The 23,910-nt window shown below is 42.2% G+C and overlaps 1 protein-coding gene across 3 annotated transcripts in view; it reads left to right on the forward strand.

Annotated features, from left to right (window-relative positions):
* Nucleotides 1-16,779, forward strand: part of LOC128408982 (oocyte zinc finger protein XlCOF6-like) — a 31,911-nt gene extending 15,132 nt beyond the window's left edge. Inside the window, exons 2-4 of one of the 3 annotated variants that reach the window (XM_053379099.1) lie at nt 8,701-9,564; nt 12,945-13,077; nt 14,441-16,779. In XM_053379099.1, the coding sequence (XP_053235074.1) occupies nt 8,842-9,564; nt 12,945-13,077; nt 14,441-16,473 (2,889 nt within the window). In that variant the 5' untranslated portion in view covers nt 8,701-8,841 and the 3' untranslated portion in view covers nt 16,474-16,779. Of the gene's footprint in view, nt 1-8,700; nt 9,654-12,944; nt 13,078-14,440 lie in introns of those variants that run through there. The other 2 variants (XM_053379101.1, XM_053379100.1) reach the window with 2 other exon arrangements.
* Nucleotides 16,780-23,910: the final 7,131 nt, after the last annotated feature.

Genomic DNA, 23,910 nt, shown 5'->3' on the forward strand with positions numbered 1-23,910 from the left:
TGGAAATCTGCCCAAAAACTTTCTCCGACCATAATGCAGTAAAGATGGTGATGAGGCAAACAACAACTGGCTCCTTCAGATGGAGAATGAATGACACCTTATTTAGAGATGAGGAGATTTGCAAGAAGGCCCAAAAAACTTTGAAAGACTATTTTGAAATTAATCTAAGGACTAAAGTAGAAAAAAGAATAGTATGGGACGCAAGCAAAGCCGTGATGAGAGGGTTTCTGATACAACAAAATACATTAAAGAAAAGAAAACAAAATGAGAGGAAGGAAAAAATTCTGGAAAAGATAAAAGAAGGGGAAAAGAAACTAAGATTGAAGCCAAAATCACAAGAGATTTTAAGAGAAATCAAATTTTATCAAACACAATATATGGAACTGACGAATCAAGAATTAGAGTGGAAAATTAAGCAAATGAGACAAAAGACTTTTGAATCTGCTGACAAATGTGGCAAGCTATTGGCTTGGCAAATAAAGAAGAGACAAAAACTCAACACGGTAACAAATATAGAAGTGGAAGGAAAGAATATAAGTAACCCAGCTGAAATCAGGAACTGTTTTCAGAACTACTTTAGAAAACTTTATACACAAGGGCCGCAAAAAGAAACAGATATACAACAATTCCTCGAGAAAAATGGGCTGAAAAAGATTTCGCAGGAAAGTAAGACAATTTTGAACCAGGAGATATCAGCACAGGAAATAGAAGATGCCATTCAAAACATGACGTTGGGCAAATCACCTGGACCGGACGGACTGACTTCCAAATATTACAAAGTTTTGAAGGAAGGGCTTACACAACCTTTGAAGGAAGTCTGCAATGAGATCATGGAGGGGAGGAAGGCACCCGATACGTGGAGAGAGGCCTATATTACACTTATACCAAAGACAGAGACTGAAAAGACCCAACTTAAGAACTACCGACCCATCTCGTTACTAAATGTGGATTACAAAATCTTTGCTGATGTTTTAGCAAAGAGATTGAAAAGAGTTTTGATGGAGGAGATTCATGGGGACCAAGCGGGCTTTCTCCCGAAAAGGCATTTGTCGGACAACGTAAGGAATATAATTGACATTTTGGAGAAGTTGGAAGTGAACATAAATACTAAGGCTGTTTTGATATTTGTGGACGCCGAGAAAGCCTTTGACAACATTTCTTGGAGCTTTATGTTGAAGAACCTCCGGGGGATGGGGGTAGGCCAAGGGTTTGAGAATGGTATAGGTGCAATTTATTCTGAACAGAAAGCAAAATTAATTGTAAATAATGTGGTTACAGAAGAGTTCAAGATTGAAAAAGGGACACGACAGGGGTGCCCTATCTCCCCACTACTTTTTATATCGGTCCTGGAGGTTTTGCTTAATATGATTAGGAGGGACCAGTTGGTTAAAGGGATTCAGGTCGGAGCTAAACAATACAAACTGAGAGCATTTGCAGATGACCTAGTACTTACATTGCAAGAGCCAGAAGCTAGTACGAAAAGAGTTTTGGAAATAATCCAAGAGTTTGGTCAATTGGCAGGATTTAAATTGAATAAGTCAAAAACAAAGGTATTGGAGAAAAATCTAACACAGGTTGAAAAAGAAAGGTTTCAGAATGAGACAGGGTTGACTGTGGTTAAAAAAGTGAAATACTTGGGTATAAACATGACAGCTAAGAATGTGAATTTATTTAAAGATAATTATGAAAAAACTTGGACAGAAGTGAAAAAAGACTTGGAGATTTGGTCAAATTTAAAGCTTTCCTTGTTAGGTCGAATTGCAGTCATAAAGATGAATGTATTGCCAAGAATGTTGTTTTTGTTTCAAGCATTGCAAATAATGGATAAAATGGACTGTTTCAAGAAGTGGCAAAAAGATATATCTAAATTTGTCTGGCAGGGCAAAAAGCCCAGAATTAAATTTAAGATATTAACGGACTCAAAGGAAAGAGGGGGGTTTGCCCTGCCAGACTTCAAACTGTACTATGAAGCGGCAGCTTTCTGCTGGCTGAAAGAATGGCTGCTTCTTGAAAACACAGACATTTTGGACTTGGAAGGATTTAACAATATTTTTGGGTGGCATGCATATCTGTGGTATGACAAGGTTAAAGCACATAAAAGTTTTAAAAACCATATTGTCAGAAAAGCACTATTAAATGTCTGGGTCAGATATAAAGACTTGCTGGAAAACAAAACTCCAAGGTGGCTATCGCCAATGGAAGCAAAGGCTGTTAAAAAGTCTAATATGGAGTCAAAGTGGCCAAGATACTGGGAAATCTTGGAAAAGGAAGGGGACAAATGGAGATTGCAGAATTTTGAGAAATTAAAAGGGAAGGTGAGAGATTGGTTGCATTATCATCAAATAAATGAAGTGTTTAAAATGGACAGTAAAATTGGCTTCCAGGTGGAAAAATCAAAATTGGAGACAGAACTGTTAGAACCCAGTACTAGAAATTTGTCAAAAATGTATAATTTGCTGCTGAAATGGAATACACAGGATGAAACGGTTAAGTCAAGTATGATTAAATGGGCTCAGGACATTGGTCATAACATTATGTTTGCTGACTGGGAAAAGTTGTGGACCACCGGGATGAAATTTACGGCATGTAATGCCTTAAGAGAAAATATTATGAAAATGATCTATAGGTGGTACATAACCCCAGTCAAGCTTGCAAAGATTTACCATTTGCCTGACAATAAATGTTGGAAATGTAAAGAAAAGGAAGGTACATTCTTTCACCTTTGGTGGACGTGCCCGAAGATTAAGGCATTCTGGGAAATGATCTATAATGAACTTAAAAAGGTATTTAAATATACTTTCACCAAGAAACCAGAGGCCTTTCTCTTGGGTATTGTCGGCCAAGGGGTGTCAAAGACAGATACAACTTTCTTTATGTATGCTACAACAGCAGCTAGAATACTCATTGCAAAGTACTGGAAGACGCAAGATCTACCCACACTGGAAGAATGGCAGATGAAGGTGATAGACTACATGGGTTTGGCAGAAATGACGAGCAGAATCCGAAACCAGGGAAGAGAAACAGCGCAAGAAGAATGGAAAAAATTTAAGGACTATTTAAAGAAATACCACAAAGTTAATGAAAGCTAGAATGATGATGGATTGAAAGTAAATGGTTACTATTAGCAATGGTTAAGACAAGGAGAATAAGGGAGGTTAGCTTAAAGTTAAATTAAAATAAGGGAAGATTTGCTGAGTAATTGATAAGAATTTGGAATACAGAAAAGGGAGGCATGAGGAAGTCGGGGAAGGAAGGCATAAAAAATTAGGATATGAAATGGTACATGTTTTTTTTTTTTTTTGTATGTTTATGTATGTTATGTTTATATGGAAAAATTTCTGAATAAAAATATTTAAAAAAGGAATTTTATATGCTCAAACGGACAAGAGGAAGACTATCTGCATTATAGAATGGCTACATTTACCAAATACCCCACCAAAAAACATTTATTCAGTAATTGAATCCACATCAGACATTGTCATTAAAGGACGTTCTCGTGCCATGGCCTTGACTGGTTTTCATGTTGCATCAATTTATTTGCCTTTCTCACAGACTGAACAGCAGCACCTATTGATAACTAATGCTGCCGTGCAAATCGCCTTGGCTGATTTTATAGGTGTCATCATTTTTAGCCCTCCGAAGGATGACCGTTTGACATTTCTGACACAGGTCACCTATGTTTTGGCCACCCCCTTGTCTCTCACACCTCTTCCCTCTGCATTGACCCTCTTCACGGATGGAACAAAAAGTAGGGGGGGTGACATGGGAGGAGGGAGGAAAATGGAAATGTTTATTTACCCCTCCACAGTCTTCTGCCCAGCGAGCTGAGCTAGCGGCTGTGATTCTTGCCTTTCAATCCTTTCCTACTCAACCTTTCAATCTTATTGTGGATACTTAGTATGTATATCGCCTTTTTGCTATTTTACCAATATCTTATATAACTCCTTCCTTGGATTCTGACTTGTTTTCCATGTTTCTTGCCCTGCAGGCCTTACTTCAGCACAGAGAGTTCCCTTATTATGTTGCACATCTTCGCTCCCACACATCACACCCAGGGTATTTAGCAGAGGGAAATTCAAGAGCAGATTCAGCTCTGAAGAACATTTCTGCCTTTTCTCTCTTTTCTGATCCTGTACTATGTCATAACACCTTTCACCTCCCTGCAAAAACATTGGCAAAGCAGTTTTCTATTCCTTTGGCCCAAGCAAGGGATATTGTTTCCCAATGTGCTTCTTGTTCTAAATCACCGCTGGCCATTCCTTTTGATGCTGTCAATCCTAGGGGCACGTCTGCATTGGCGTGTTAGCAGATGGATGTCACACACACACCTGTGTTGGCTCCACTCTCCAAGGTTCACCTCACGGTGGACACTCACTCTGGATTCATATGGGCTACGCCCATGAGGGGGGAAACACCTCGTCATGTGATCCAGCACACTATTCGCTGTTTCTCAGTCATGGGTAAACCTGCGCACATCAAAACTGATAATGGTCCAGCATATATTTCTAAAACATTTTCGGAATTTTGTATGTTGTGGAATGTGAAATTAACTCATGGTATACGCTTTAACTCCACAGGGCAAGCTATAGTGGAAAGAGCGCACCTGACGTTCAAAACACTATTGATTAAGCAGCTTGGTGGCTGAAGCATACCAACAGCAGATATCCCTTCGGCAGTCCACCAAGTTCTTTTTGTACTTAACCATCTTTTATATCCACATAATAGGACCCATACCCCCGCTGAATTGCATTTTAGGAAGGAGGAGGCGCTCCCCTGCCCCTTGGTGGTGTACCGACACTTGCCTGATCCCGCGTGGCATGGACCTGTTCCGCTGATCACGTGGGGACGAGGGTTCGCGGCAGTGGACGTCGAGGACAAGCCTTTGTGGGTTCCAGCTCGATGGGTACGGCCATGGCGAGTCCCTTCAACTGCGGAAGCGCCTTCCTCACCATCTGCCTCGCCATCCTTTGCTGCACCGTTATACAAGGAAGAGAAGCAGACGACCCAGTCCAGTTGAAACCACCATATTTCACCTTATCAGCTGGCAAGCCGCTGTCGTCAGAATCCTACTCTGGCTGGCAGTATCCACGGCTCAGCCACTCTCGAACTAGAAGAACAGCGTTGTTGAATAAGACTTTTAGGGGAGAACACTATCATAAGATTTGGAGGGATAATATTTTTGTACAAAATATGATTATGTTTGCTAGTTTATTACATGCTTCTAAATGTTGGTTGTGTATGCACATGCCCCCTTTTGCCTGTCATTCGGGCTTAATGCTTCATGGTGTGCCTGTTAATGGATCTTTTCAATTTACAAATGTTATATCCCCTAAGCAATCTTTTTGGCCTCCAGTACAATTGACCCTCCATGAGCCTGCCCCCATTTGTTTTCAAATTGAACAGGGAAAAGAATCATGGGGCATATATCCAAACTGTCAATATACATTGAATTTCACTTTTAATAGCTCTTGTTCTCTTATAGGAACATACAGTGACCAATCTCAGTGCTATAGGAGTGACAACAGGGCATGGCTAAAAATTAGAAAAGAAGCCTACCATGCGGCTTGGAGTCTGAATTCTTCTATCCCTGGCTTAGCAAATGCCACTGATGAGCAATTTCATATCAGTTCTTTATTTACTGCAGCCTTTAATTGGTCCCAACAGAGTAGTAATATCAGCTATTTACTCCAAAGAGAGTTATGGTTGCTTTGTGGTGAGAAAGCATACAAAGCCATTCCTCGAAACCTCAGAGGCACATGTACATGGGGTATCGTGGTTCCGTTGTTGTATAAGGTTGATAAGTTATCATCTTCTTTTAGACTACGAAATCATCGGGAGGTTAATTCACCCATAAATCAATATACCGGTACCCAGATTTCTCGGACTTTGCTGCCCTCAGTGGGCGCAGCAATGAACTATAGGGACCTCCATCGGCTAGCAAATTGGACAGAAGGATTATTCAATGATACCATAAAAGCTTTGAAGAATCGCAACCAGGAGGTATCTGAAAAGAGAGAGGTGGTCTTACAAAATCGTTATGTTTTGGATGTCATTTTGGCCTCAAGAGGAGGGGTATGTGCACTTGTTTATTCCTAATAATAATAATAATAATAATAATAATAATTTATACCTCGCCCATCTGGCTGGGCCTCCCCAGCCACTCTGGGCGGCTTCCATAGAAACCAAAACTACAGTAAAATATCACATGTTAAAAACTTCCCTGAACAGGGCTGCCTTAAGATGTCTTCTGAATGTCAGGTAGTTGTTTATCGCTTTGACATCTGCTGGAAGGGCGTTCCACAGGGCGGGCGCCACTACCGAGAAGGCCCTCTGCCTGGTTCCCTGTAGCTTTGCTTCTCGCAATGAGGGAACCACCAGAAGGGCCTCGGCGCTGGACCTCAGCGTCCGGACAGAATGATGGGGGTGGAGACGCTCCTTCAGGTATACTGGACCGAGGCCGTTTAGGGCTTTAAAGGTCAGCACCAACACTTTGAATTGTGCTCGGAAACGTACTGGGAGCCAATGTAGGTCTTTCAAGACCAGTGTTATATGGTCTCGGCGGCCGCCCCCAGTCACCAGTCTAGCTGCCACATTCTGGATTAGTTGTAGTTTCCGAGCCACCTTCAAAGGTAGCCCCACATAGAGTGCATTGCAGTAGTCCAAGCGGGAGATAACCAGAGCATGCACCACTCTGGCGAGACAGTCCGCAGGCAGATAGGGTCTCAGCCTACGTACCAGATGGAGCTGGTAAACAGCTGCCCTGGACACAGATTTGACCTGTGCCTCCATGGACAGCTGTGAGTCCAAAATGACTCCCAGGCTGCGCACCTGGTCCTTCAGGGGCACAGTTACCCCTTTCAGGACCAGGGAATCCTCCACACCTGCCCGCCTCCTGTCCCCCAAAAACAGTACTTCTGTCTTGTCAGGATTCAACCTCAATCCATTAGCCGCCATCCATCCTCCAACCGCCTCCAGACACTCACACAGGACCTACACCGCCTTCACTGGTTCTGATTTAAAAGAGAGGTAGAGCTGGGTATCATCCGCATACTGATGAACACCCAGCCCAAACCTCCTGATGATCTCTCCCAGCGGCTGCATGTAAATGTTGAAAAGCATGGGGGAGAGGACAGAACCCTGAGGCACCCAAAAGTGAGAGCCCAGGGGTCTGAACACTCAGCATATCTGCGACGATCGAACATATGGAAACCATGGTAGCCCACAATCCGCTCCCCCCCCTTTCCGTTGATCCATGGGCATGGTTATATTCTTGGCTTCCAGATGGAAGTTGGCTTCGACATTTATTGATTTTAGGGATCCTTATAGTAGCTATTTGCATTATTTTGTGTTGCTGTATACAATGTATTCATTCTTTAATCTCTGTATGTACTGCATGGTTCTCCCGTCAGCGGCCTGCTTCTCATTGCTCATTGCTAATACAGTAGGGTCTTCTTGTGCTCTTATTTCTCCTCCACCCCAGCACTGGGGTTGGAAGGTCTAAACATGCTGATTGTGTTTGCAAGACTTGTATGTATGCTAGATGGCATGTCTGGTGAGTGTGTGCAGCACCTCTGGCGTGTGTGCCTGTGACTTTATGGTTTGCATCTCTTTTCTGTGTGTACATGCATGTGCATACATTGGCCACAAAGCTCACTGGAATGTGGCCTCCAGAATCAATGCAGCTTTAAGCCCATAAATGTTTCGTTCCTCTTGCTCTATAGGATAGAACAATCAAATCTGAGACTATCAGGAGGAGAGAACTCCTGGATCTACAGAGTTAATGTTCTCAACATCCTATGGACACAAACTGCAATGAGATTTCCCTTTAATTGCTTTGAGATTTTTTCCCTTAAAAATATGAAGCAGTATAGAAATGAAATGAGTAATAATCTGAACATGAATAGCTAATTTCAATTTCGCCTCCCTCAGTCTTTTACAATACTGTCTTCAACGTTTTTATTATCATTAATTCATTTCCATATGCCACACTTCTGAAGAATCCTCCTTTCCTCTGCATTTCTCAAAACTGTCACCCACTTCAACTCTCAGCTTACATCTGAAAACTCAGCTGTATTACTGGGGAAGGAGGAAGATAAAACCTTAAGACTCTCTCACTTATTTACACGCAGACACAAGAGGCCAGCTTTGACAGCTTGGGGAAAGATCAGATGCGTTCTCCAGGGAGTAAATCTATTAGCTATTTCATTAGCCGTGACAGAACAACAGAGCCTCCATGTGTTGGCACAGTGTACCTTGATTTGGGGCAGGCAAAAGAAGCCATTTCCTTGCTAAATGAATCAGATAGACATCACTGCCACAAGATGCGGTGAAGGTGGTGGCTAAGAGAGCTTTCAAAGGCGATCAGACCAATTCACGAAGGAGGGCGATAGGTTTATCAATGGCACTGGCAGAGGAAGGGGGGGGGAGGAGTAGTGGCCTGCAAAGGGTTTCAGGGGGGTGAGAGGGGCACCTCTCTGCTGCACTTTCCCCCCTGCCTCGCCTTCCCTCTCCGCCGGTGGGAGAGCGTGAGCTTCTGCCTGTGCTGCCGCCCCCGGAACCCACTCATCGCTCTTGCAGCCCCCGTAGGGAGGCAGAAGCAGGCGAGAGGGAAGGACAGTCAGTGGGTTTTTAAAGTTGGTTTTAGTGATGTGAGGACTGGCAATAGAGAGCATGATGATAATGATATATTTTCTTTAAAAGGATGAATTGTCCAAAAGCATGTTTCCATTAATAATAATAACAATAATAATAATAATAACAACAGTCAATGGGTTTTTGAAGTTGGTTTTTGTGTTTTAACCTTCCCTGGTGTTTTGCCTTGTGCAGCAGAGTGATGTGAAAATGGAGGAACAGGGACCAAAGAGGAAAAGACTGGAGTCCAAAGGAAAAGAATCTGCTGCGGACCAACTTGGGACCATCAGGGATCTTCTGCCTTGGGCAGATTTACGTCAAATAAAGCAGGAGCCAGAGGAGGGGCGGCCGCAGCAGTACTGGGATGCCCAGTGGCAGGATTTCCTGAAGACGATGCAGCCCCCTCGTTCCGGGTGGGAAACCCCACAGGCTCCCAGTCCTCCCCTCTCCGGAGATGGTGTCCTCCCGGCCTCCTTCAGGGGAGCTGCGGATGCCAGTCGGTGGCCCAGTGGGAGAGCAGGGGGGACAGACCAGACCCTGCCAGACCTGAGTGGGGAGGCACACGAGGAAGGAGGGGAGCAGATTTCCTCTGTGAAAGTGAAGGAGGAGATCCTGGACGAGGAGGAGGAAGACACCAACATGAGGTCGGAGATGGAGCGGCAGAGCTTCCGGCGGTTCTGCTACCAGGAGGCCAAGGGGCCCCGAGAGGCCTGGCTTCGGCTCCAGGAACTTTGCTCCCGGTGGCTGAAGCCAGAGAGGCGCACCAAGGAAGAGATCGTGGAGCTGCTGGTCCTGGAGCAGTTCCTGACCATCCTGCCTGCGGAAATGCAGAGCTGGGTCAAGGGATGCAGGCCAGAGACCTGCACCCAGGCGGCGGCCCTCGCTGAGGACTTCCTGCTGCAGCTGCAAGACACCGAGGGGCTTCCGGGAAAGGTAAGTGCCCTCCTCTCACCTGGGTCTCCAGCATCTCATGGTCACAGGTCCAGTTCCTCTAGACATGGACGTTCTGTTTAGTTATGGTGGTGAATATTCCTCCTCCCTGCATTTTCTCTCTCATCCACTTTAAAATGGCTTGTTAGAGCAAACTTTACTATACATGGGAGGTTGGCAATTATATCAGAGCAGGAGCTACGTCGGAAGAGTTGTCCCTCCACCAACCCCCGTTTTCCTCGTCTAAATTGCCTCCATTTCCAAAATGCTGTTTGCTCCTGTGGCGATCACACAGGGTCCCCGGACCTTTCACTGTCTATTGATCCCTGTGCCACCAATTTATTTCTCGCTGTCAGCACCCATGCCCTACCTGGGACAATACGGAGTCCAGTCAGGGTTAAATTGAAACATAAACATCTGTTTATTTATTGCAGTTTAACAAGCGTATGGTTTCATAAACGGTATCGGTCAATTACATTCATGGGGTGCCTATCCAGACCCATAACTTTCGCTACCTGCTCTCACTCACGAAACCACCTCTCAGATATTTACTTGTCTTCCTAGCTCCTTTTTTTTAAAAATATTTTTTATTAAACAGTTTTTATAACCACACAAACATAACATAAATACAACAAATACATAAACAAACAAAAACAAAAACAAAACAAAAAACAAGTACCATTTCATATCTTAATTTCTTATACCTTTCTTCCCCGACTTCCTCATGCCTCCCTTTTCTGTATTCCAGATTCTAATCAATTACTCAGCAAATCTTCCCTTATTTTACTTTAAATTTAAGCTAATCTTCCTTATTCTCCTTGTCTTAACCATTACTAATAGTAACCATTTACTTTCCAGTCCAACATCATTCTAACTTTCATTCATTTTGTAGTATTTCTTTAGATAGTCCTTGAACTTTTTCCATTCTTCTTCCGCTGCTTCTCTTCCCTGGTTTCGGATTCTGCTCGTCATTTCTGCCAAGCCCATGTAGTCAATCACCTTCATCTGCCATTCTTCCAGTGTGGGTAGATCTTGTGTCTTCCAGTACTTTGCAATGAGTATTCTAGCTGCTGTTGTAGCATACATGAAGAAAGTTATATCCGTCTTTAACACCCCTTGGCCGACAATACCCAAGAGAAAGGCCTCTGGTTTCTTAGGAAAGGTATATTTAAATACCTTTTTAAGTTCATTATAGATCATTTCCCAGAATGCCTTAATCTCCGGGCACGTCCACCAAAGGTGAAAAAATGTACCTTCCTTTTCTTTACATTTCCAACATTTATTATCAGGCAAATGGTAAATCTTTGCAAGCTTGACTGGGGTTATGTACCACCTATAGATCATTTTCATAATATTTTCTCTTAAGGCATTACATGCCGTGAATTTCATCCCGGTGGTCCACAACTTTTCCCAATCAGCAAACAAAATATTATGACCAATGTCCTGAGCCCATTTAATCATAGTTGATTTCACCGTTTCATCTTGTGTATTCCATTTCAGCAGCAAATTGTACATTTTTGACAAATTCTTAGTACTGGATTCTAACAATTCAGTCTCCAATTTTGATTTTTCCACCTGGAAGCCAATTTTACTGTCCAATTTAAACACTTCATTTATTTGGTGATAGTGCAACCAATCTCTCACCTTCCCTTTTAATTTCTCAAAACTCTGCAATCTCAGTTTGTCCCCTTCCTTTTCCAAAATTTCCCAATATCTTGGCCACTTCGACTCCATATTTAACTTTTTAACTGCCTTGGCTTCCATTGGCGACAGCCACCTTGGAGTTTTGTTTTCCAGCAAATCTTTATATCTGACCCAGACATTTAATAGTGCTTTTCTGACAATATGGTTTTTAAAACTTTTATGTGCTTTAACCTTGTCATACCACAAATATGCATGCCACCCAAAAATATTGTTAAAACCTTCCAAATCCAAAATGTCTGTGTTTTCAAGAAGCAGCCAGTCTTTTAGCCAGCAGAAAGCTGCCGCTTCATAGTACAGTTTAAAGTCTGGCAGGGCAAACCCCCCTCTTTCCTTTGAATCCGTTAATATCTTAAATTTAATTCTGGGCTTCTTGCCCTGCCAGACAAATTTAGATATATCTTTTTGCCACTTCTTGAAACAGTCCATTTTATCCATTATTTGTAGTGCTTGGAACAAAAACAACATTCTTGGCAATACATTCATTTTTATAACTGCAATTCGACCTAACAAGGAAAGCTTCAAGTTTGACCAAATCTCCAAATCTTTTTTGACTTCTGTCCAAGTTTTTTCATAATTATCTTTAAATAGGTTCACATTCTTAGCAGTCATATTTATACCCAGATATTTCACTTTTTTAACCATAGTCAACCCTGTCTCGTTCTGAAACCTTTCTTTTTCAACCTGTGTTAAGTTTTTCTCCAATACCTTAGTTTTTAATTGTCTTCCTAGCTCCTAACTGTTCCTGACTCAGCTTATTCCGCTACACTAACTCGACCTCCCCACAGCTTCCATTGCAACTCACTCCCACTCCAACCAACCACCCAACTCCCAACAAACTCCTCAACGAACTCCCCCTTTGCCCCTCCCTGAGCTCTTTTTATACTCCCACTGACTCCACCCCCCTGGGTCCTGACTGGGCAACCTGTTTAACTATTTCACCTCCAGCACTCTGCTGTGGTAGAAATCTTGGCACGTCTTGCAGCCTCAGCACTGCCATGTGTAGTGCAAATAGAATAACACTGGCCTATCTTGCCAGATTTATTATGATAATGGCCAGGTTCTAGCTGCCAACGCAGTCTCTTGGCCCCCACAACCAGAATGCATCACTCCAGGAAGGACTCCCACCCAACCTTTAGTGAGAAAGGGGAAAAGAAAAGGACTCTGCATGGGTAGTTGCACAAATTTACCAGCTGTGGTCCTGCACTGGCAGCGAGGCTAACAAACAGGGGAGCTGGGAATGTGCTGGTCCCGTATCTCCCTGCATCTGCCTCCTGACCTAATTGTCCCAGCTTACCTCATGATTGGGCCGGCCCTGAGGGTGAACTGTGATGAAACCAGGCAGTCTCTTATGAGCCATAGCTAACAAACTTTCCATTTTGCCCAAACCAGGAAACTACAGCTGCCAATTTTAGAACAAGCCAGGATATTAAGCTAACTTCAAACTTTGGTTGGTTTATGGGACCTAATCTCAAGATTCTAATGTGCATACCATGCCAGCCTTAGGAAGGGAGGTGGGACAGGCAGGTGAATGGAATTGGCAAAGGTGTTTGAAAATGGGTGGGGCTCTTGGGAAGGGGGTGCCCAATGGGGACTTCTCCAGGGGCAGCAGAATGTCTTGGGCAGGAGAATCCCTGCAGGGGCTCTCAGACTCACTTGGCTTCTTCTTCCCTCCCTCCCAGGAAGCTGCAACTTGCTCTGGATTCTGCGCTCCTCAGGAAGCTGAACCTGCAAACCTAGCTGAGACTGAACCTGCAACCCTGGCCAGGATGGAAGGAGGAAGATGGACGGTTGACCGGCAGTTTAGGGACAAAGGTGAGAGCTGTTTCTTAGTTCTGCTGGATCTCTCAGCAGCATTTGATACAATCGACCATAACATCCTTCTGGACCGTCTAGAGGAGCTGGGAGCTGGGGGCACTGTTATACAGTGGTTCCGCTCCTTCCTCCTGGGCCGTGTTCATAAAGTGGTGGTGAGGGATGAGTGTTCAGACCCCTGGGCCCTCACTTGTGGGGTGCCTCAGGGTTCCGTCCCCTCCCCCATGCTTTTTAACATCTATATGAAGCCGCTGGGAGAGATCATCAGGGGGTTTGGACTGGGTGTCCATCAATATGTTGATGATACCCAGCTCTACCTCTCTTTCAAATCAGAACCAGTGGAGGCGGTGAAGGTCCTGTGTGAGTGCTTGGAGGCGGTTGGAGGATGGATGGCGGCTAATGGATTGAGGTTGAATCCTGACAAGACAGAAGTACTGTTTTGGGGGGACAGGGGGCAGGCTGGTGTGGAAGACTCCCTGGTCCTGAATGGGGTAACTGTGCCCCTGAAGGACCAGGTGCGCAGCCTGGGAGTCATTTTGGACTCACAGCTGTCCATGGAGGCGCAGGTCAATTCTGTATCCAGGGCAGCTGTCTACCAGCTCCACCTGGTACGCAGGCTAAGACCCTACCTGCCCGCGGACTGTCTTGCCAGAGTGGTGCATGCTCTAGTTATCTCCCGCTTGGACTACTACAATGCGCTCTACATGGGGCTACCTTTGAAGGTGACCCGGAAACTACAATTAATCCAGAATGCAGCAGCTAGACTGGTGACTGGGGGTGGCCGCCAAGACCACATAACACCAGTCTTGAAAGACCTACATTGGCTCCCAGTACGTTTCCGAGCACAATTCAGTGTTGGTGTTGACCTTTAAAGCCCTAAATGGCCGCGGCCCAGTATACCTGAAGGAGCATCTCCACCCCCATCGTTCTGCCCGGACACTGAGGTCCAGCGCCGAGAGCCTTCTGGCGGTTCCCTCATTGCGACAGGGAACCAGGCAGAGGGCCTTCTCGGTAGTGGCGTCTGCCCTGTGGAACGCCCTCCCATCAGATGTCAAAGAGATAAACAACCACCTGACATTCAGAAGACATCTTAAGGCAGCCCTGTTCAGGGAAGTTTTTAATGTGTGACATTTTAGTGTATTATTGGTCTCTGTGGAAGCCGCCCAGAGTTGCTGGGGAAACCCAGCCTGATGGGCGGGGTACAAATAATAATTTATTATTATTATTATTATTATTATTATTATTATTATTATTATTATTATTATTATTATTTAAATGAGAGAAGGTGCAGATTGGGATTGACAGGTGTTCAGTTCCTTTTTTGTCTTTCTTGAAAGTCTAACAGGATTCTCTTTCCTCCCAGACTCCCAAACAGTTGAGGAAGATGAAAGTCAGAATTCTGTGGAGCCACCTGTGAATTCATTGGGAAGAACAAAGAAACAGCTTAAATGTATGGAGTGTGGGATGTGCTTTTATCACAGTGGAAGTCTGAGGAGACATCAACAAGCTCACAAAGGAGAGAAACTATTTGAATGTATGGAGTGTGAAAAGAACTTCAACCGGAAGGATAAACTTACAGTACATTGGCGAACTCACACGGGGGAGAAACCATTTAAATGTATTGAATGTGGAAAGAGCTTCAGTCGAAGTTGGACACTTAAAAGTCATCAGCGAAGTCATACAGGGGAGAAACCATTTAAATGTATTGAATGTGGAAAGAGCTTCGGTCGAAGTGGAGAACTTAGAATGCATCAACGAACTCACACAGGGGAGAAACCATTTAAATGTATTGAATGTGGAAAGAGCTTCAGTGAAAGTGGAAAACTTAGAATACATCAACGAACTCACACAGGGGAGAAACCATTTAAATGTATGGAGTGTGGAAAGAGCTTCAGTAAGAATGAAGCACTTAGAATACATCATCGAACTCACACGGGAGAGAAACCATTTAAATGTATTGAATGTGGAAAGAGCTTCAGTCGAAGTTGGGCACATAAAAGTCATCAGCGAAGTCATACAGGGGAGAAACCATTTAAATGTATTGAATGTGGAAAGAGCTTCGGTCGAAGTGGAGAACTTAGAATACATCAACGAACTCACACAGGGGAGAAACCATTTAAATGTATTGAATGTGGAAAGAGCTTCAGTGAAAGTGGAAAACTTAGAATACATCAACGAACTCACACAGGGGAGAAACCATTTAAATGTATGGAGTGTGGAAAGAGCTTCAGTAAGAATGAAGCACTTAGAATACATCATCGAACTCACACGGGAGAGAAACCATTTAAATGTATTGAATGTGGAAAGAGCTTCATTCAACGTGGAGACCTTATAATACATCAACGAACTCACACAGGGGAGAAACCATTTGAATGTTTTGAGTGTGGAAAGAGCTTCAGTGTTAGTGGAAAACTTAGAAGACACCAACAAGCTCACACAGGGGAGAAACCATTTAAGTGTATTGAATGTGGAAAGAGCTACAGTCAAAGTGGAGCACTTAGAATACATCAACGAATTCACACGGGGGAGAAACGATTTGAATGTATTGAATGTGGAAAGAGCTTCAGTCGAAGTGAGACACTTAAATGTCATCAGCGAACTCACACAGGGGAGAAACCATTTAAGTGTATTGAATGTGGAAAGAGCTACAGTCAAAGTGGAGAACTTAGAATACATCAACGAACTCACACAGAGGAGGAACCATTTAAATGTATTGAATGTGGAAAGAGCTTCAGTCGAAGTGAGACACTTAAATGTCATCAGCGAACTCACACAGGGGAGAAACCATTTAAATGTATTGAATGTGGAAAGAGCTACAGTCAAAATGGAGCACTTAGAATACATCAACGAATTCATATGGGGGAGAAACAATTTGAATGTATTGAATGTGGAAAGAGCTTCAGTCGAAGTGAGACACTTAAATGTCATCAGCGAACTCACACAGGGGAGAAGCCATTTAAATGTATTGAATGTGGAAAGAGCTTCAGTCGAAGTAGAGAACTTAGAATACATCAACGAACTCACACAGGGGAGGAGCCATGTAAATGTATTGAATGTGGAAAGAGCTTCAGTCGAAGTGAGACACTTAAATGTCATCAGCGAACTCACACAGGGGAGAAACCATTTAAATGTATTGAATGTGGAAAGAGCTTCGGTCGAAGTGGAGAACTTAGAATACATCAACGAACTCACACAGAGGAGGAACCATTTAAATGTATTGAATGTGGAAAGAGCTTCAGTCGAAGTGAGACACTTAAATGTCATCAACGAACTCACACAGGAGAGAAACCATTTAAATGTATGCAGTGTGGAAAGAGCTTCCGTGAAAGTAAAACACTTAGAATACATCATCGAACTCACACAGGGGAGAAACATCAGCTAACTCACACACGATGAAAAGTACAGATGTATTGAATGTGGAAAGGGCTTCAGAGGGAGTGGAGACCTTAATATTCATTAGCAAATTCACACGGGGGAAACGATGTAAATGTATGAAGTTTTCCACTCAGGGTTCACTACTTACATCAAGAAACTCATAAGGTGGAAATCAGTTGTAAATGCATGGAATGATGTTTTAGTGTTTGTACTTAAATTTGTATACACATATATATGTATTAAAGTAATGAAGGTCACATGTACTAAATGTACAAAGTAAGTGGCAACTTTTTGCTAGATAAACAGGGAGAGAGTGTGAATCTGGAATGCTCAAGGTGTGTGTTGAATCTGTTGAGTTTTCTTTTTTTTCTTTTTCTTTTTCTTTTTTTATAAATTTTTATTGATTTTCCAACATAAATTATAACACATTACAACTTACAATACAAAGACAAACAAACATATAAACATGTATAATTTCATAACCTTTTTTTCTTAAACCCAATTTCAACGACTTCCCCATGCCTCCCTTTTCTGCACCCGTTTTAAACTTTTTCAGCAACCCCTAATCTCAATTACTTATAATTCACTTTCTTTAACCTTTTTCTCTTACCCAATCATTTATCGCTGCAAATCTGCTTTGCCTTACCCATGACATTTCAGCACTCAATAATTTTACAACAGTTCTTGAGGTAAAGTTTAAATTTCTTCCAATCTTCTTCCACCGTCTCTTTTCCTTGGTCACGGATTCTGCCCGTCATCTCAGCCAGTCCCATATAGTCAATCACCTTCCTCTGCCACTCTTCCAGCGTGGGTAGTTCTTGTGTCTTCCAATACTTTGCTAGAAGAACTCTTGCTGCTGTTGTAGCGTACATAAAAAACGTCCTCTTTCCTTGACACCAATTGGCCTACCATGCCCAGGAGAAAAGCCTCTGGTTTCTTATGAAAGGTACACTTAAGAACCTTCTTAATTTCATTATAGATCATCTCCCAGAAGACCTTAATCCTTGGGCACGTCCACCAAAGGTGATAGAAAGTACCTTCCGTTTCATTACATTTCCAGCATTTGTTATTGGGCAAATGATAAATTTTTGCAAGCTTGACTGGGGTCATGTACCACCTATAAATCATTTTCATAATATTCTCTCTTAAGGCATTACATGCCGTGAACTTTATACCGGTGGTCCATAACTGCTCCCAGTCAGCAAACATAATGTCATGACCAATGTCTTGTGCCCATTTAATCATAGCTGATTTAACCGTTTCATCCTGTGTATTCCATTTCAACAGCAAGTTGTACATTCTTGACAAATTCTTAGTATTGGGTTCTAACAATTCTGTTTCTAATTTTGATCTTTCCACCTGGAAGCCAATTTTCCTGCCCTGTTTGAATACTTCATTTATCTGGTAATAGTGAAGCCAATCTCTTACTTTAGACTTCAGTTTCTCATAACTCTGTCATTTCACTCCCCCCCCCTCTTGTTCTATAATTTCCCAATATTTTGGCCATTTGGATTCCATATTAAGTTTTTTCACTTCCTTTGCTTCCATTGGTGACAACCACCTGGGGGTTTTATTTTCCAGCAAGTCTTTATACCGAATCCAGACATTATATAGTGCTTTCCTAACAATATGATTCTTGAAACCTTTATGAGTCTTTACCTTGTCATACCATATATATGCATGCCAACCAAACCTGTTATTGAACCCTTCCAAGTCCAAAATATCTGTGTTCTCAAGAAGTAGCCAGTCTTTCAGCCAGCAAAAAGCCGCTGATTCATAATACAGTTTTAAGTCTGGCAGGGCAAATCCCCCTCTTTCTTTTGCATCAGTTAATATCTTAAATTTTATTCTGGGCTTTTTGCCCTGCCAGACAAATCTAGATATATCTTTCTGCCACCTCTTGAAACAGTCTACTTTGTCCACAATCTGCAATGTTTGAAACAAAAATAACATTCTCGGCAAGACATTCATCTTAATAACAGCAATTCGACCTAACAAGGAAAGTCTCAGGCTTGACCATATTTCTAAGTCTTTCTTAATTTCTGTCCAAGATTTCTCATAATTATCTTTAAATAAGTTTACATTTTTAGATGTTAAATTGATCCCCAAATATTTCACTTTCTTTGCTACCATTAGTCCAGTTTCCCTATGAAACCTCTCTCTTTCCTCTGCTGTTAGATTTTTTTCCAATACCTTCATTTTTTGTTTATTCAACTTAAAACCTGCTACTTGACCAAATACTTGTATTAGCTCTAAAGCTCTTTTTGTGCTAGTGTCTGGCTCTTGTAAAGTTAATACTAGATCATCTGCAAACGCTCTCAATTTATATTGTTTGGCTCCGACCTGAATCCCTTTAACCAGCTGGTCCCCTCTAATCATGTTTAGTAAAACCTCCAAGACAGATATAAAAAGTAATGGGGATATTGGGCACCCCTGTCGTGTCCGTTTTTCAATAGCAAATTCTTCAGTAACCATATTATTTACAATTAATTTTGCTTTTTGTTCAGAATAAATTGCACCTATACCATTCTCAAAACCTTGGCCTACCCCCATCCCTTTCAGATTCTTTTTCATGAAGCTCCAAGAGATATTGTCAAAGGCTTTCTCCGCGTCCACAAATATCAATACTGCCTTAGTATTAATATTAGCTTCTAGTAATTCCATAATGTCTATTATGTTTCTTACATTGTCAGATAAATGTCTTCCTGGAAGAAAGCCGGCCTGGTCTTTATGAATCTCCCCCACCAAAACCTTCTTCAATCTTTTTGCCAAAATGTCTGCAAAAATTTTGTAATCCACATTGAGTGACGATATAGGGCGGTAGTTCTTAATTGAGTTCTTCTCAGTCTCAGATTTTGGTATAAGTGTAATATACGCTTCTTTCCACGATTTGGGTGCCTTCTTCCCCTCCAAAATTTAATTACAGACTTCCTTCAACGGTTGTACCAACCATTCTTTCAGCGCTTTGTAATATCTGGAAGTCAATCCATCTGGTCCTGGAGATTTTTCCAATTGCATATTTTGAATGGCTCCCTCTATTTCTTGTTCAGTTATTTTCTGGTTCAAGATCACTTTACTTTGTTCAGATATTTTTTGTAATCCATATTTTTTGAGAAATTCTTCTATCTCTTTTTCATCCACCGGCCCTTGTGCATAAAGTCTTCTGAAATAACTCTGAAAACAGTTTCTAATCTCATTTGGTCTATAAATGTTCTTTCCTTCAACCTCTAAGCTTGTAACCATATTCAATTTTTGTCTTTTCTTCAATTGCCATGCCAGAAGTTTCCCACATTTATCAGCCGATTCAAATGTCTTTTGTCTCATTTGCTTTATTTTCCATTCTATCTCCTGGTTCATCAATTCCATATACTGTCTCTGATAAAACTTAATTTCTCTTAAAATTTCATGAGACTTTGGCTTTGATCTCAGTTTTTTTTCACCTTCTTTTATTCTTTTCAAAATCTTATCTTTCTTCTCATTCTGTCTCTTCCTTTTTAAAGTGTTCTGCTGTATCAAAAATCCTCGCATAACGGCTTTACTTGCGTCCCAAATTATTCTTTTCTCCACCTCTGTTCTCAGATTTATCTCAAAATAGTCTATCACAGTTTTCTGGGCCTTTTTGTACACCTCTTCATCTCTAAATAGGGAGTCATTCATCCTCCATCTAAATGAACCAGCTGTTGTTATGTTCATTTCCATCTTTACGGCATTATGGTCGGAGCAAGTCTTTGGGCAGATTTCCACTTTCTTTATCTTTGGTGCCATCCCACTAGTTACCAAAATTTGGTCAATTCTAGTCCAGGTCATTTTTGCTTCAGAAAAGAAAGTTCCCTCTCTCTCAAGAGGGTTCCTTGTTCTCCAGATGTCAATCAGGTCCATATTGTCTGTCATTTCGAAAAAAGTCTTAGGTAGTCTCCCATCCTTAGAAACCACCTGTCTTAGTGCTTTGTCCATATTTGTAGAGACCACTCCATTCATGTCTCCCATCATAATTACATTGTAATCCAAATAGTCCATTAATGTCTCATGCAATTTCTTGAAAAACTCTGACTTCCCTTCATTCGGAGCATAAATCCCTATTATCAATAATTTTTCTCCTTGCACTTGTATTTCAATTGCCAAATATCTTCCTTGTTCATCTTTAAAAATTAACTTAGGGGCCAACTTTTCCTTTGCATAGATCACCACTCCTCTTCACTTTGTCTGATGAAATAAATTCCTGTCCCAATCTTTTGTTAACAAGTAATTTTCTATGTACTCTAGTCACATGGGTTTCTTGTAAACAAATCAAGTCCAATTGTTCCCTTTTTAAAATATGAAAAACCTCACGCCTTTTTCTGGGAAGGTTCAGTCCATTACAATTCCAACTTAAAAATTGCAGAGCCATCTTGTTATTTACTTAGTTGTTCCTCCAACTGCCCCAAGCAGTTGTTCTTCCTCTGTCGGAGTTTTGAGCCCGAATGTTAAGTTCAAAATATCTGTTGCATCCTTTGCCTTTGTAGTCTGTTCCACCACTTCCTTCAGGAGGTCCTCCTCGTTCCTTTCCAAAAATTGTTCTTTGTCTTGCACTGTTTTTATTTTGATTTTCTTTCCTTTGTAGTTAAAAGACAAGCCTTGTGGAAACTCCCATCTAAATAATATATTGTTCTTTTTCAGCAGAGTGACCAAGTCCTTGTAGTAAGCTCTCACCTCCAAAATGTATTTGGGGATATCTTTATATATCTGCACAAAGGAGTCTTCAATCTCCAGAGTTCTTTGAAAATGTAGGTTTAGTATTTTATCTCTCTCCTCCTTAGATCTTAAAGTTATCAAACAATCCTTTGGGTTCTTTCTATTTTGTCTCCTGCCCAATCTGAAAGCAGTAACTATCTTGAATTCCTCCTCTTTCAAATTTACTTGCCAAAATTCCGAAAATTCTTTTGTAAGAAAGTCTACCAAATTATCTTTTTCACTTTCCGGGACCAATCTCAATCTCAAATTTCTCTCATTTCTCTGAAGTTCCAATAAGGACAGGGCCGCCTCGTGCTCATCCTGCTTTTTACAGACTGGTACTAGCTTTTTCTGTGTAGTTTCCGCAATAGTTTTTGCCTCTTCAGCAATCTTTCGAATTGTAGCATTTTCTTCAATTAATTTATTTATAGTCTCTGTATTGGATGTGACACTTTTGGTATTTAAATCTAATTTTGTTGACAACTCTGTCAGCTGTTTAGAATTTTCTGTACCTTGCTTAGTCAAGGCTTCCAAGGCCTCATTTATTTTAATTAGTGCTTGTGTCACTGGATCCATAGGTATAGATGTCACTTTTTCCTGCCCATCTGCACCTGCAGGAACTGAGCCTGATATAGAGCCCCTTTTCTTTTGTGCAATTTTACTTTTAGCTCTTGTTTTTATCTCTTCTTCTTGGCCACTCATATCCCAAGGTCGTTCCCACGGGAATTACTTCCAGATGGGAAACTCCACTGACTTGCTCTTTACAAACTGTCTTGTAACTGTTTCCCCACAACCCTCTAGAGGGAGTAGTTCAGAGTCCAAAATACAAAGAAGCAAAAGAAAATGGGAACAAATCTTCCAGTATATTTCCACTAATAAGGCTGTCAGTTTATAACTTCCACAAAGTCCCAAACAGTAGCAAATAAAATCCCAACTTTGTATCAAGTAGACAAAGCACCAACTTTGAAACAAATTTCAAGTAACAGTTTTCAGTCCCAGTGACTTACTTTCCTCTTAGGGCAGTCCTTTCCAAGGATTTAAAACGGCAGAAAGTTCTTTTTTTTTTTTAACTTCTTTCATGCAGGTAATACAAGTTCAAGTTCTTCCCCTCCGCTCCTGCCTGCTAAAGGGGAGGTTCAAGTTCAATGTCCGGGTTGAACAAATTTTAGAATTATCTTCCGTCAAATTGCAGCTTTGTATTTCGTTGCTTTAGCTGTCATGCAGTCCGGGAAAGGCAGACTTCCTTATTTTTAACCTTCCCCGTTTTCGGCCAAATTTTCAAAGTTATTGTTGAATCCCAAGAACTTTTCAGTCCTACTCACGGGTATTCTATAAATCCAAATGTCAGGAAGGAATCGGCGCTCTCCGTCAATGGCGACGCGGCTTCACTCCACGGGCTGGGTAACGACTCTCAGCACCGCGCTCACACCCGATGCTACTCCGGAGCCTTTAAAAAGGCTCCTTTGCAGTAAGGGGGGGGCGCTTAAGGTGCCCACCGAGTCTCCGTGCTCACAGGCTTCCGCGCCTGTGATTTTAGGGGTCCCCGCTTCGCCGTAGCGGTCAGACCCGAACTCACGGAGTAGTCTCCCTGAGCGGAGCTCAGCGGGAGACCGCCATTAAACGCTGGCGCCGACCGGAAGTCGAATCTGTTGAGTTTTCAGGTCCGCCTTTCACTGCCAAAATGATGGGCTGCCCTTGTCTTGTAGATCAGCATTCCAGGCGCTCATTACTTGAACTTTGCATAATCTATTGAAGAGCTTTTTACTGATAGCATTTTCCAGCTGAATGAAAAGGTCTCTGTGTTAAATGTTCATTTGGGATTGCTTTTAAAACTCATCTCCTTTTTTTCTGTGCTCTTGTGTATCTGTTTTGAGCTGTTTTTATTAAATATTTTCTGCATTGGCTTTTGACCTGTGGAAGGTGACCAGTGAGGGTGTTTTTTGTGTTTCTTAGTTCACAGAAATGTTTTAAAGGAATGTGTGAAAGAATTAGGGCTAGGGGAGATTAGTGAAAGAGACTGAGGAATGAAGTGAAATGAACACAACAACACACGGTTAGCACAGGTAATTCCCCCCCCCCCAAAAAAAGAGGCAGTCTGGTGCCACATTGCGTAGGAGTAAGTTTAACACACTCTACCTGGGGCTGCCTTTGAAAAGCTGACCAGGGCTGGCTATAGGCAGCATAGGACTCCCATATTAGAACAGCTCCGTCTGCCTAATTGTCTGTTTCTGGACACAATGTGCTGGTTATCACCTATAAAGTCCTGCTTTGCCTAATACAAAAATGGCATGTCCTGTATTGATAGTTTTGTCCAGTATTTCAGATCTCTCCCCCCCCCTTCTCTCTGCCAAATTAGGGATCCTCTCCGAGCACCTGTGTTTGAAAGGGTGTTTGAAAGGGTGTGTGTGTGTGTGTGTAAAGTCCTGCATTCAAACTCTGGGTAGCCAAGCACAGACAGACTGACAGATTCATGAGTATCTGGGTGCGTGCATGCATGTGTGACAAATTCCAGGGGGCCCATCCTGTGAGGCTGCAGGAGATTGGAATGGATTGTTCTGAAGTCACTTCAGTACCAGGTGGAAAAAGAAAACCAACTGTCCACCAACCCCCCTCCCTGCCCTGCCCTGGATTCACCACCCTGTTCCTTGTTTTACTGCCCTGTATTTTGCCTCACACTTTCTAAGCTAAATTTTGGCTTAGTTTTGGTTTGGCAAACCAGACTAACATGCCACTTTCAAACCTGAAAGT

This window comes from Podarcis raffonei, chromosome 2, assembly GCF_027172205.1.
Source record: "Podarcis raffonei isolate rPodRaf1 chromosome 2, rPodRaf1.pri, whole genome shotgun sequence".
NCBI classification, from domain to species: Eukaryota; Metazoa; Chordata; class Lepidosauria; order Squamata; family Lacertidae; genus Podarcis; species Podarcis raffonei.